Source organism: Trichosurus vulpecula, chromosome 1, assembly GCF_011100635.1.
Source record: "Trichosurus vulpecula isolate mTriVul1 chromosome 1, mTriVul1.pri, whole genome shotgun sequence".
Taxonomy (NCBI): domain Eukaryota; kingdom Metazoa; phylum Chordata; class Mammalia; order Diprotodontia; family Phalangeridae; genus Trichosurus; species Trichosurus vulpecula.
Genome location: NC_050573.1, coordinates 432,254,742 through 432,269,904, shown reverse-complemented (window position 1 = coordinate 432,269,904; position 15,163 = coordinate 432,254,742). Strand labels below are relative to the sequence as shown.

The following is a 15,163-nucleotide window of genomic DNA, read 5'->3' as shown; positions in this document are numbered from 1 at the left end:
CTAAAAAGTTCTTTTAAAATAAAGCTATAAATTTAAATAAAACCTTTGACTTAAAATTTTTTTCTGAAGTTTTACAATTAAGAATTTAAAGAGAGGGAAAAAAATCAAGCTATGTTTGCAAAAGATGATTTTATTAGTACAATATCTCAGTGTTTAATTTACTACTCAATCTTATATAAAATTAATGATTTTGAAGATATTTAAAATTTCAAACTACAGTTCCATATAAGTACATACGAGGTAAATATGTAAAGTGCTTTGCAAACCTTAAATCACTATGTAGTGTCGACTATTTTTAGCTATTATATATAACGCAGTAAATGTTGATGCTTTCAGAAATACATTGATATTCAATATATATCTCATATGTTTAATTTATGACTTCTGAGTGAACTTGAAATTGAACTCTGATTAATGGTAAATTAGTTAAAAAAAAAATTTGTGCAAATTTTCCAGTTAGTCAAAATGACTTCAAAAATCTTTGAGTGTCTTCATATCACTTCATCATCAATATTTAACGTTTAAAACAAATTATTCCAAGGCTATTTTCATGTTATTACTAACAACTGTCCACCATGTTGATTTCTTTTGAAGTTCCAGCTACCAGTAACTACTAATACTGTGATAATAGGCATTAAGACAGAGCTGTAGCTTTTGGTTAGTTTGCAATTATCCTTGAAAATCACAAGGAAGCAGACTAGATATGTATTTCATTCAATTTACATGTCACTGAATGTTAAACCTATTTATGAAAACCTCAAAAAAAATTAATCATTTAAAGTATTTTTTTTACTACATCTTAAATTTGACTAATTGGTTCTAACTTAGTCCTTGTCAAATGACTCTGATATTAATAAAATGAAAGGCATCAACAAAATTTAAAAGATAACTAATTTCAAAGACGAAAGTCCCCCTTAAGTTATCTTTGCTTCTAATGAATATTTTAATATAAAAATCCTTTAACATGACTTTTTTTTAAAGAACAGCCACTGCATTTTCTGGTTAGAAAGAAATTATTTAAACATCTCTCTACTTAGCAACAAAGTAACAGGTAAATACTATAATTTTCTGATTAGCTTCAAAAAAGCTAAAATCAAGAATAATTTCATCTAGAGACAATAAAGGAAAATCATAGTGAGATTTACATGTATTTTAAAAGTAAGCCCTCTAAACATTACTGAAAAGTTAATGTTTAAATAAAGACAAGTTCCTAACAACTTCTTAACAGGTTGTAATTAACCCTGCCGCTTACTAGGTCCTAACATCTCATCTCATCCCCACAGTGCTGTTCTAGGATGAGAGCAATTATGGCAGTTTTAGGACAGAGGGGAAAAGTATGCTGCCCCGTTTGACCCTATCACTTCTGCTGTCTTTCCTTTAAGAGTCTAAGTGAAAGGGTGGCATTCTGTTGCTACAGAAAAACTCAGAAAACCTTTAAAGATGTATTTCCCAGCAGGTGGTAGGAAAAAGAAACCATGGTTTCATACTGTAATAGCAGTGTAAAAGAAAATATTAAGAACAGATGGACTCAGAGAATAGAACTGAGACATATACCTTTTAGAAATGGCCAATGTGGTATTTGTTTTGCTTGACTATCTATGCATACTTGTTACAGGGATCTCAATCCTCCACACCCCCACCCCATCCCCTGCCCATTGGGAGTAGGGAGCAGAGAGAAGGAGCAAGAAAGAAATTTTTTTGTTAATTGGAAAAAAGAAAATAGTAAGAACAATTCCTACCCAATGCAATAAGCAATTCAGAAATGCCTGCTGTGTGAAAGACAAAGAGAACAAAGGCAAAAACAAAAACAAAAAACAGGACTTAAAAGAAAAGAAAGTACGTGAACTGATACAAAGTGAAGTGAGCAGAACCAGAAAAACATTGTACACAGTAAATGCAATACTATATGATTAACAACTGCGAGTGATTTAGCTATTCTCAGCAATACAATGACCCAAGAAAATCCCAAAGAACTCATGACAAAAAATGCTATCCCACTTTCAAAGAAAAAATTGATGGGAGTCTGAATACAGACCAAAGCATACTATTTTTCACCTTCTTTTTTTTCTGGTTGAGTTTTCTTCCACAAAATGACTAATGTGGAAATTATGTCCTACATGATTGCACATGTATAACCTATATCAGATTGCTTACCTGTTTCAGGGGCAAGAGATGGGAGGAAGAAATAGATAGAATTTGGAACTCAAAAAAAAAAAAAAAAAAAAAAAAAGAAAGGGGGCAAGATGGGAAGGCAGTAGAAATTCCAAAAGGAACTCATTCTCTATCTCCTTCCTTAACAAAAGAGAAAATTGAGCTACTGAATTTTAGAAGGTGTTCTCACAATTTTTCCCTTTGTTATATAATAGTTATGTTCTTTTAATTTCTATGACACGACCCACCTCAAGATATAAAATAACAGTATTTATCACTTAGGCTAGGTTTAGATCAAACAATTTAAACCATATCATTCATTTTAAATTACTTCTCATTCAGAACAGAGAAGGCGGTTTTGAAAATGAGTCATCTATTTACATTCACAAAAGCATCCTCGGGGCTGCATTTTCACATTTCCTTACTTAATGTGGCTCCATTTTCAAAAGGAAATAGACTTAAGTGGCTGACTGAAATTAAGAGAAACCACTATGATCTCTTGCAAGGAAAATTGTGCTTTAAAATTGCCCACTTTAATTAAAACTTTAAAAAGTAATATTAGTTTAGAATTAGAGTAAAATAAATACAGGTACAATTTTATCTGTTAACCGCAGTAGTAGCTACAATAATTAAATGGCATCTGAACATCAATCTGAGTATTTAGACTGTTCAACTTTGATACTTGGACCAAAATAACCTGAGTTTTAAATTTAGAACTGAAATTCTTCTCACCTGTGTTTTGATGGTGATCTTTTCCTTCTAGAATGTGATTTTGAGCTAGACCTGGATTTTGAACGAGTATGGGAACGAGATCTGCCTCCTTTTCTTTCATTGCTCTTTCCAGACTCTGAGAGGAAAAAACCACTTTGCAGTGTAAGCTCAGAACAACTAAAGATCCCAGTTAATACTCAGACACAAGTGGAATGTACCACACATAATGCAAGGGGCCTACTCTCTGTACATCCTCCTTCTTTGCAATTATCCTTCAGAAACATCCAAGAAAGTCATTGCATATACTCGTTGAGTGCAGCCATCCTGCAGCAGTACATATAAACCAGATGATTATAAACAGCTGTGCATAAGGAATGATCTGATGCTGCCATAATGCACATGATTACAACATGTCAATTTCACTATCTCAAAAGGAATGCTGAAGCCTTTTCTGATGTTTTTTTCTTTTGCTACAGTAGGAGACACAATTTGCAGAGCATTTGAAAATATGTTCAAATTGAACATTTTCAGAATGCTTCCCCCTCCCCCCCCCCAGTTAGCAGAGCACAGGTTTTAAAATGGGTAGTGTTTTTCTTAATAAGATTAAATACCTGAGTCTGTCAGGATCGTTGACTATTATGCTCTATATTTTCAGTTTAAATTTGAAAGAATGTTAATCTGCTTAATGACAAACAGGTGTAAAAACATTTACCTTTTGTAACTTCAAAATAACTTCTTTAATATTGTTTTAAACCAACTATTTAGCGAGCACTAACTTTACTAGTTTTATGTACCTTAATGCTGAAGAGAAAAAATAACATTCATTAAAAGTAACTGATCCTGAAAACCATGTCACTGAGTATCAATTTCCTCACCTACACGAAGGCTTTAGACTTCTAAGGTCCCTTTCAGCTCTAAGATTCTACCACTTCTGACATATAAGCTAAGTAACCATTCAATGAACCTACCTGGTTCAATAGCTGCTGAGATAAATGACTGCGCTTCTCGCACTCTCTTCATAACTTCTTCTAGTTCCTTAGCAGCAGCCTGAGGAGTCATCTCAGGGGGCTTTACTATTGCATTGTTGGAATGATTTATTCTAAATTTAAAAATATCAGAACGTACACACTTAAAAACACAAAACAAACTACTTTTTATGTGGTACACATACACAACAAAAAATACTTAAGCCCAATAAATAATACAACCAAACCCTTCTAACACCCAACTAATATAAGTCATCTTTGTTCAGTCACTTGTTGTTGATGAAGCCAGAATGATGAAAAGATCTACACAGTTTTAAAGGATGGGGATAGTGAACTACAAATGTTAAGTCAATATAAAGATGAACTGGTTTTGATCCTAGAGTTTAAGATTTGGCTTTTTTCCTACACCCTCTTGTACACAATCAGCTCTGAAAAACTTTGAAAGGTCAGAACACCTAATAAACAGACCTTCAGTTAGAATTCTCCTAAGAGAAACTCCCTTACTATGGAAAACAGCATTTTTACTTCCCCTCAAATCTGCCCCTCTCCTCCCAACTTCCCTCCTTCTGTTGAACCACCATGCTCTCAGTCATCTATATTCACAAACTTCAATTACCTGATTTGCCCTTTCCCCAATCCCCAAATCCAGTCCATTACCAACTCCTCTTGGTCCTACCCTTTCACAGTCTCTCACATCCACCCTCTCCTCTCCAGTCATAGTGCCACCACCCTTAGTACAAACCCTCATTACTGCTCATCAGTACTACAGGGTGTCTCTAAAGTCTGGACACATAGGCAAAGGTGAAATTTTCAACAGTTTATTTAATTGGAATATTAACAGACCTTAGCCCTCTTGACTTCTTTTTCTGGGATATGCTAAAGGAGAAGGTGTACTCAATGAAAATCACAGATGCAACACACTTGACTGAACGCATAAAGAGTGAAATGTGCTAAAATTGACTGCAAGGTGGAGTTACTGCATCAAGTTCACGTGAATCTTGCAAAGTGCATCAACCTTTGCATCACAAATGATGGAAATCATACTGAAGATGTTATTTGTTAATATTCCAACTCAATGCTGCTGAAAATTTTATTCATTTCTTGAAAATATGCATTTTTGCCTATGTGTCCAGACTTTAGGAACATCCTGTATAATAACCCCCAACTCATATCTCTACCTCTCATCTCCCCTAACCCATCCTCCATAAAGCCACCAAACTAACCTTTCTAATGTTGAGTTCAAAACACATCACACCCCTGTTCAAAAATAACAGCAGTTCCTCACTGCCAGTAGAATAAATAACAAACACCTATTCCTAACATCAGTAACACTAAAAATCTGGCTCAAATCTTCTAATCTTATTTCACACTATTTGCCTTCAAACATTCTATCTTTAACAGTCACACTCTTCAGAATTGTCAGACTGATCTTCTCAATCTCTTCTGCAGGTTCATCATCAATGTCCCACACTCTATGCCTAGACATATTCCAGGGCTCTTCCCTGAGCCCTATTCTTTCTCCATCTTCTCTTAGTGTGCACAATTTTGGCACACAGAAGTTGCTTAATAAATGGTCATTTGATTGAGCTCATTGGGTCTCACAGATTCAAATATCTTCTCTATCCAGAACTTCCAAATCTACATATCCAGGCCACAGCTCTCTCATGAGTTCTAGACCTGAATTTTCAACTGCCTACAGACATCTTCCACCTGGATGTCCCATAAGAATCTCAAACCCAGCATGTCAGAATCAGAAGTCATTGTCTTTTCCCCTAAACACTCCTCTAACTTCTCTATTTCTGTCAAGGGCACTACCACCCTTCCAGTCATCCACGTTCTCAAAATATGGGCCATCCTAGACTCTGATGTCCAATCAGTTGCCAAATCTACCTTGCCAATGTCTCTCACTTCTGTTGCCTTCTCTTCTCTCACATCAACATAGGTATCCTAGTCCAGGCTCTCATCCCTCTCACCTGACCTCATATTAGTCTCCAATCCCTTTGTTAAGTCTCTCTCTTCTACTATCTCTCCTTTCACACAAACTATCAAATTGATATTTCCACAGCTGAGGTCTGAATACGTCATACAGCAACTCAAAAGGCTTCAGTAGTTCCCCAGTGCCTTTAAGATAAAGCACAAACTCCCCTTTGGTATTTAAAGACCTTCATAATCAATCTCCAGCCTATCTTTATAGGCTGACTGTACATTCCTCTGGTCATATAATCTACATTCCAATTAAAGTTGCTACCCATTTGCTGTTCCTATGTATGCATCATTCCATCTACCACCTCCATGCCTTTTCATAGGCAGTCCTCCATGCTTGCAAGGCACTCCTCTTTTATTTTTTGACTCATAATCCCCAGGTCCCTTTAAATTACAGCTCAAGTGCTGACACCAAGGCCTTTCCATGTTCCCCCGAATATGCCCTCCTTCCTTCAACTACTGAGCCTGCTCCTTCCAGCCATCTTCATGCCCTGACTCCTTGCATTTCACCAGGCCAGAGGTGGGAAACCCGCGGATTTCTTCTGTTAAGTTTGGATTTAGTCAAAGGGCTACCCTTGAAGACCTAGAGGGCCACATGTGGCCTTGAGGCCATAGGTTACTCACCCCTGGACCAGGCTCTTCAGCCCCTAATCTACGGTCCTACTTGCTCCTAACTCATAAGAGTTCTCCGTAAGTAGACTCAGAGCCACCATACTAAATGCTGCTCTCTAGCCATCTTCTTGTACCTGATTGCTCTGCCCTGCCCTCCCTTTCCACCTCTACCTCATGGATCAATAATCAAAAGGACACTGTTATTTCTGTTAAGGACATGGGTAATCATAGGCCCTATGGTTCCATTCACCATCCCTATGACTTGCCACTCCAAAATGTCCCTCCTTCCAATGTGCTGCCCTCGAGGGCAGAAAGTCTTTTTATACTTGTAGAGCAGAGAATCTGGTACATAATAAACACCTGATAAATGTTTTTTCATTCATTCATATTTTGTATTTATCCGTGAACATGTTGCACTCCCTATCAGAATGTAAATTCTTCAAGGGCAGGTACTGTCTCACCTTTATATTTATAACCCCAGCAGCTGGCACAGTGCCTTGACTGAACAGATCCAGTAGCACCAACTATTTATCTGTTAATCTAGCAGGAACTGGGACAAATGGATAATTAAGCAAGCACCTAAGCAATTCAATAATATGTGTAATAACTTTTGGTCTGAATAACCTAAGTGACAGTGAATAAGACAGTTATCATCTGCTTGTGATACAAACTGTTAAATTTGACCTAAAAAAACTCCTGTAATTACCTGATATGCAACCAGGAGGCAGAGTGGATAGAGTGCTGGGCCTAGAGTCAGCAAGACTCACCTTCCTGAGTTCAAATCTGGCCTCAGACACTTACTAGATACGTGACGCTAAGCAAGTCACTTAACCCTGTTTGCCTCAGTTTCCTCATCTATAAAATAAGCTGAAGAAAGGAAAATGCAAATCACTCCAGTATCTTTGCCAAGAAAACTCCAAATGGGGTCACAAAGAGTCAGACGCGACTGAAACAACTGAACGGCAACAATTACTTGATATTGTACCTCTTTTATGCACTCCAAAGCAATTGAATTTAGCCAAGGTCCTAGAAGTAATCTTAAATGATTCCCCCAGGCCTCCCAAATGGCTCATATGCTTTCTTAATAGTAGGACACAAAAAATATCTGTAAAATGTGATGAAAATGCTGTGTGTGGTCAGTATTTCCATGTTAACACTAAATAAGGTCTGTAATATAAACAATGGCAACACAGACTTGGCAACTGACTGGACATCAAAGTCTAGGATGACCCCTATTTTGAGAACCTGGATGACTGAAAGGGTGTTGTGCCTTTGGCAGAAACAGAAAAGTTAGCAGGAGTGTGTAACAAGTAAATATAAGTTTCATTCCCCCTTAAATGTCAATTGCTAGAAAAAGGCACGCATTTAACAAAACCAAGAGTAATAATTAATTTTTCCAAGACCATTACAATTTCTTTTTTTAGAATTTCTTACTTCAGTGGCCTGTCTCCAAACATCACTCCATTAAAAGCAAGAGCTCGTGGTACAGAGTTCTGATCTGCAAATTCCACAAAAGCAAATCGAGTTGGCTGAGTCTCATCACCTGCCATACGAACAAACTTCACTTCTCCAACTTGTTTAAAAAATTCAAGTAGCTGATCAGCTGTGGTAGTCTAAAAAGATACAAATAAATCATAATAAATCTGTGATCTAAAGAATCAGATAGACATCAACCAATGGCAATTAAAGTAAAATGGTCATGAAGAAAAAAAAGAAAACTATTCAGTTTCTTCTTTAATTTATTACCTGGGAATTCAAGTTTCCAACGTAGACAGTCCTTCTAATCTCATCAATTTTGGAAGGATCCACATTTCCCATAAGTGGTGGCTGTGGTATCTCTCCGAGTGTTGCAAGGTTGGGGTCTAGTGCTGCTGCTGGTATAGCTCCCAAGCTGCTAAGTGAGACACTAAGCTATTTAAAAAAAAGAAAGAAAAGCACATATGTTTTTATTATTAAATGTGAGTCGACAAGTGATGAGGATACAAAGAAAAGTTTTTGTCTTCAAGTTGCTCATACTCTAGTGGGGAGACTGTGCAAATAGCATATATTAAAGATATATACAATATAAATGGAAGAGAAACTCAAAGGGATGGCATAAGTAGCAAAGAGAGTTGGAAAAGATTTTCTGGTAAAGGTGGAATTTGAGCTGAGTCTAAAAGAAGGCAGGGAAATGAGGCACTAGAGGGAGGAGAGTAGTGGAGACACACAGAACATAATACAAAGACAAAGAATCCTGCATGAAGAACTATTAAGTAGGCAGATCTAACTGAACCACAGAATACATGGAGGGTTGTAAAGAGTAAAAAGCCTGAAAGGGGCCATGTTTTAAATGTCAAAGAGAAGATTTTCTATTTGATCTTGGAATATTTCCTTATGCTAGAAAAAAGTGAGCAACACCAAGACGTCTTAACTTTAGTGCACAAATATTGTTGAATAAATACTTGTGGTCAATTAGGAGAATCACAATATGAGACTTCTCCAATAAAATAATTACTTATGACTTTGCTGGTGTGTATATTCCCCCCACCAATGAAAATCAAAAATTATCTCCTACTTATTATTTTTGAGAGCTACCTTAGTAGAGTCTCTAAGGCCTCTTGGCCTCTCTACCAAGAGCTCAGCAGAAAAATTCATCACCTAATATGAGCCTTTCTGATCCTCAGAAGAGTCTAGTTATGGAGAACTCTTATGAGTTAGAAGCAAGTAGGACCCTAGATTAGGTGCTGAAGAGCCTGGTCCAGGGGTGAGTAACCTATGGCCTCAAGGCCACATGTGGCCCTCAAGGTCTTCAAGGGTGGCCCTTTGACTAAATCCAAACTTTAACAGAACAAATCCACAGGTTTCCCACTTCTGGCCTGGTGAAATGCAAGGAGGCAGGGCATGAAGATGGCTGGAAGGAGCAGGCTGTATGACACAGTCAGACTTTGGAAATATCAATTTGATAGTTTGTGTGAAAGGAGAGATAGTAGAAGAGAGAAACTTAACAAAAGGGATTGGAGACTGATATGAGATCAGGTGAGAGGGATGAGAGCCTGGACTAGGATACCTATGTTGATGTGAGAGAAGAGAAGGCAACAGAAGTAAGAGACATTGGCAAGGTAGATTTGGCAACTGATTGGACATCAGAGTCTAGGATGGCCCATATTTTGAGAACGTGGATGACTGGAAGGGTGGTAGTGCCCTTGACAGAAATAGAGAAGTTAGAAAGAACCGAATCTGTTCACAATATAATAGTGTTTTTAAAAGGTAAATATGTCTATTATTTACTATTTTTCTCATTACTGACAGCTTGTTAGGGCTTCACACACTTTAAAAAAAAACCTATCAACCAACCAACAATTATTTATAAAAACACCTACCGTGTGCAAAAGGCACTATGGTAGACACAGGGGATACAAATACAAGGAATCAAGCTGTGCCTATGCAATAAACGTATTCTACTGGAAAGAAAACAAATATGAAAAACCGTACAGCACAAATAAGACTACACAAAGTGGTTAAATACAATGTAATTTAGTGGGAAGTGTACTATCAGTTAGCGGGGATCAGGGAAGACTCCATTAGAACAATCATGTGAGCATCCATGAGGCAGAAGTTAAGGAGGGAGGACATATTTAGGTCATGTGGAATGGAGAGTACGAAGGTGTGCTCATGGGACATGGCATACAGTAAGGGATAGAAAGAACACCAGGTTAGTGGGCATGCAGAGTGCAAGAGGAAGAGTAATGACAAATGAAGCTGGAAAAGTACTTTGGGAGCAGGGTGCATTATGGCTTTAAAAAGCAAAAAAAAAGAGGGAGTTTATGTTTAACACTAGGGCAAAAAGGGAGCCAATGGAGTTGACTGAATAAGAAAGTGATGAATTCGGATCCGTACTTAAGGAAAATCACTCTGGCAGTTATATGTAGAATGAAGTGGAATGGGAAGAAACTTAGGACAAGGAAATTAATTAGGAGGCTGCTGAAGTCAAGAGGTAATGAGGGCCTGAACTAAGTTAACAGCTATGTGCATCAGATTCAAAAAAAATTGTAGAACTAGTAAGTAGTTTACATACAGTAGTGGAAAATAATGAACACAGGATGCCAAGATTACAAATCTGAGACACTAGATAAGATAGTGGAACTCCAATCAAAACAGAAAAATTTGGAAGAGGGGAGAGTTTAGAGGAATGATAATGAATTGAGTTTTAGACATGCTGAGTTTCAGGACATCCAGCTGGAAATGTCCAATATGCAGTCTGTGACAAGGGGCCAAAGATAAGGGAGAGACAGGAGCAGGATGTGTAGACTTAGGAGATGTAGGATCTAGTCATCTGCATAGAGATGATAACTAAAGAATATAACTGAATTGTATAAGACCCAGGACTCAAACGTTGAGGAATACCTACCCCTACAGGGCATGAGCTATAGGGGGTGTGATGTGAACAAATGAGCCAGCAAAGGAGACCCTAAGGAATGGTCAGACAGGTAGGAGGTGAACCAGGGGAGAATAGCATCATAAAAACCAAGAGACAAAGGATTACCCAGGAAGAGAAAGTGGTCAGCACTGTCAAAGGCCATTGGATCTGACAATTAAGAGGTCATTGGTAACTTGGGAGAGAGCACTTTCAGTCAAGTGATGAGGATGAAAGTCAGACTGCAAAAGGATAAAGAATGAGTTGGAGGAAACAAAGTGGGACAGTGAGTGTAGACAACTTTTTCGAAGAGTTAGGCTGAGAAGTGAAGGAGAGATATAGGACAATAACTTAAGGGGATGGTTGGATATAGGGAAGGCTTTTTAAAGATACGGAGAAGACAAGCATATTTGATAAGGGAAGGAAGCATCTAAGAGGGAAAGGTTAAATTTTGGAGAAGGATTACTGAGGCTACAACTAGCTGAAGAAGACAGACAGGACTGGGATAAAGTGTATGTATACATAGAGGGGTTTTCCTTGGTAAAGATAAGGTCTATTCTTTTATCAAAGACTGGGGGTAAAGAGGAGAGAGTGGGAGATGATAATACAGGATTTAATTTTTCCTTGATTCATTCCCTATCTCACTCCCTCAGAAATAATTCCAAACCTTCCTTTGTTCTTAAAGCCTCCTTATCTTCTCCTTCTTCCTCTGAGGCTGAGGAAATTGCCTCTTACTTTCCTAAAAAACTTCACTTCTTTGTTCCCACAAGGGCCCAATTGTGGTTGGATAACATGAATATGCAGTCAACACAATTGTGGGATTTTCTCTAGCTTCATTCATCAGTTCCTGAGTAGAAGCGGAAGAGACCTCCATTCCCTCTACCCTTCAGCACTTTCTCAAGCCATTTACACTTGCTCCAACCTCAATTCAATAATTAGCCATTTCAACTCAACTTCCACCCTAGATTACTCCCACTGTCTTATATATTTTATATGATGGGCAAACTGTGATTTGAATTCACAAAGTGACCTTTAATCAAAGGATATAAACAGGGAGTTTTCAGATGAAGAAATTAAACTTATCTATAGTCATATGAAAAAATGCTCTAAATCACTATTGATTAGATAAATGCATATTAAAACAAGCCTGAGATATCATCTCACACCTATAAGATTGGCTAACATGACAAAACAGGAAAATGATAAATACTGAAGATGTGGGAAAATTGGAACACTAATACATTGTTGGTGGAGTTGTGAAATGATTCAACCATTCTGGAGAGTAATTTGGAACTATGTCCAAAGGACTATAAAAGTATGCATAGCCTTTGACCCAGCAATATCACTACTAAGTCTGTATCCCAAAGAGATTTTTTTAAAAGGATAAAAAACCTGTATGTACTATGTATACATATGTATATGCATGCATACATACATACACACACACACACACACACACACACACACATATATATTTGTAGCACTCTTTTTGTGGTGACCAAGAATTGGAAACTGAGGGGATGCCCATCAATTGAGGAATGGCTGAACAAGTTGTGGTATATGAATGTAATGGAATACTATTATTCTATAAAAAATGCGCAGGTGGATTTCAGAAAAACCTGGAAAGACATGAACTGATGCTGAGTGAAGTGAGCAGAACGAGGAGAGTGTGCAGTGACCAACTCTGATAGACCTGGCTCTTCTCAGCAATAAAATGATTTAAGACAATTCCACAAGACTCTTGATGGAAAATGCTATCCACAGCCAAAGAAAGAACTATGGAGTCTGAATGCAAATTGAAGCACACTATTTTCTCTCTTTTTTTTTCTTTCTAGTGGTTTTTACCTTTTTTTTTATGATTCTTCTTTCATAACATGACTAATGTGGAAACATGTTTAATATGATTGTATATGTATAGTCTATATCAGATTGCATGCCATCTTGGGGAGGAGGGGAAAAGAGGGAAAGAATTTTGGAACTCAAAATCTTATACAAGTGAATGCTGAAAACTAAAAATAAATAAATGAATATATGAATTTTAAGAAAGAAAGAAAGTGACCCTTAAGAATTGGTAAGGTTTTTAAAAGATCATAGAATTTGAGTTGGAACATTTCTTAGTGATCATCTAATTCAACCCAATCACTCATTTTACTGAGGTAAAAACAGGCTCAGTGGTGTTAAGTGACTTGTTAACTAAGAAGAAGATCCAAGATATGAACACAGGTCTGAGAATTACAGAATTGTAAAAGACTTCATTATAGTCAATATGTAATTATACTTCAACCCATACCCAAAAAGAAAATCCAACCCCTACTATAACATACCCAACAAGTAGCAACCAGCCTCTCTTTAAAGGCTTCTATTGAGAAGGAACCTACCTCTAAGGCAATAGGCCTCACTTTTAGATAGCTCCGTTCAGCTTTTCCTAACATAAAAGCCTAACTTCCTCCTTTTGCATTTTCTACCTATTGTTCCTGATTCTCTTCTATGAGGCCACACAGAGCAAGTATAATTCCACCTTTATGACAGCCCTTCAAATACCTGGAAGACATTAACCACATTCTCAGTATTTTCCAGGCCAAACATTCCAAATTCAAAATTTAAATCGACAGGTACCTAGACATCATTTTGTTCAATCCTCTCATTTTACAGATTATGAAATTTAGGCTGAGTGTGCTGCCCGTGGTCCTAGAACATATAAGCATCTAAAGCAGAATTTGAACTCAGGTCCTCTGAAACCAGAGCCAAGGTTCTCCACTATACTATGCTGACTCTCCTAATTTCTTCAACTAATCCTCATATCGTATGCAAGATCTTTCACTATCTGGACTGCCCTCCTCTGGATATTCTCTAGTTTATCAATATCCATCAATCCTGAAGACATTACTTTGGATATGGTCTAACCAGAAACTGTTATTCTTTTTACTATAATAAATACAGTGATTTAAGGAGATATAAGTTATTTTAAGAAATCAATCTCACACAGAATATACAAAAAGTTCCTAAACCTTGATAATTTTCTCAGACTTGAAATTCCATTGTAGCAAAATACAACCCAGTCTCCAATCGTCCCAAAATTATTATGGAGATCATCCAGCAGGGTCTAAGCTTCCTTTCTAAACTATGATCTCATATTTAAATTTTATTACAAAATGTGGTTACACTTCAGAGTTATGACTACAACAGAGGACTTGGACCAATGCTGTATGGGGAAGGAAAGAGCTGAAAGAGGTAGTCTGACCATGACTGGGGTTAAAATGGAAGGAAAGAGATCTCTTTGCTTTTGTTATCATGCCTGGTAACCAAAGGGCATTAGAACCACTTGTATAAAGCCCGAGTCACATGTTCAAAGAGAAAGGCGGACCTACCCAGATTCCTAGGTCAGAAATCAAAACAAGTATATATGCCTGGGATCTAAATATGAAAAACTTTGCTCCTTTCAAAACCAGAAGGTGACAGGTAGAAGGATTAACAAGCAAAGACAAAAGGACAAATCCCATCTTTTTCCCCTCAAGCTTAAATCAGAAAAATCTCTACTGATCTACATGGAGTCATAAATGATTTCATTCTGTAGCTTTTTGGGGAAAAAGTATACCTAAGGTATGGTGTTTTAATCATTTCCAACTTGTTGCCTTTGGGGGGGGAGGGGAAAGTTTAAATAAATTTAGACGATATCTCGCTAACTGGATGGAAGAAAAAGGGGAGAGGAGAAGATGAAGAGTGGAGACTCTATTTAACCAGAAAATTCAACCAACCAGAATTTCCATTCCATGCTATGAAACTTAGGTTCTTACTATGAAAGTGTCATAAATTATTACTTGATTTTCTAATGAATGAACATTTAAAGTAATAGTTTTCAGTATTATTTAGATGCTTCAATAATGGATAATCCTGAGAGCATTCTGCTCAGATATTAAGAAAGAAGAAAAGAAAATTTCAACAGGAGAACTTACTGATAGTATATCTTTCAAATTTGCATTTAAAAAAATGTTTGACTGAAAGACAATTTTTTTTAATAAGTCAAAGTTGGCTATTTACACATTTGAGCCATTAAATCATTTATAAATAGTTTCATCAGCTCAAAATCCTAAGAGGATTAATACTACTTACTGTAGTCAAAGGATTTGGAGTTGGTATAGGAAGCAATCCTGCACCAGGCATCAGACTTGTCATAGTTGGAGCAGGAGCCAGTAAAGAAAGGGCTTTGGATTCTTCTGGAATTTTACCTGGAGAGGCAAGTTCCACACATTACAGAGAGCAGAAACACCACATAAACTTTAGTCTATGATTTTACAATTACCCTTGCACTTAAAAAATAATAATAATA

General features: G+C 37.1%; 1 protein-coding gene across 3 annotated transcripts in view; it reads right to left on the bottom strand.

Annotated features, from left to right (window-relative positions):
* The window catches only part of SREK1 (splicing regulatory glutamic acid and lysine rich protein 1), a 49,187-nt gene that overhangs the window by 16,678 nt on the left and 17,346 nt on the right, over positions 1 to 15,163 (bottom strand). For all 3 annotated transcript variants that reach the window (XM_036762203.1, XM_036762204.1, XM_036762210.1), the window contains 5 exons: positions 14,947 to 15,062; positions 8,190 to 8,354; positions 7,878 to 8,056; positions 3,831 to 3,961; positions 2,884 to 2,998 (listed from right to left, as the gene is read on the bottom strand). In XM_036762203.1, coding sequence (XP_036618098.1) covers positions 2,884 to 2,998; positions 3,831 to 3,961; positions 7,878 to 8,056; positions 8,190 to 8,354; positions 14,947 to 15,062 — 706 coding nt within the window. The remainder of the gene's footprint in view (positions 1 to 2,883; positions 2,999 to 3,830; positions 3,962 to 7,877; positions 8,057 to 8,189; positions 8,355 to 14,946; positions 15,063 to 15,163) is intronic.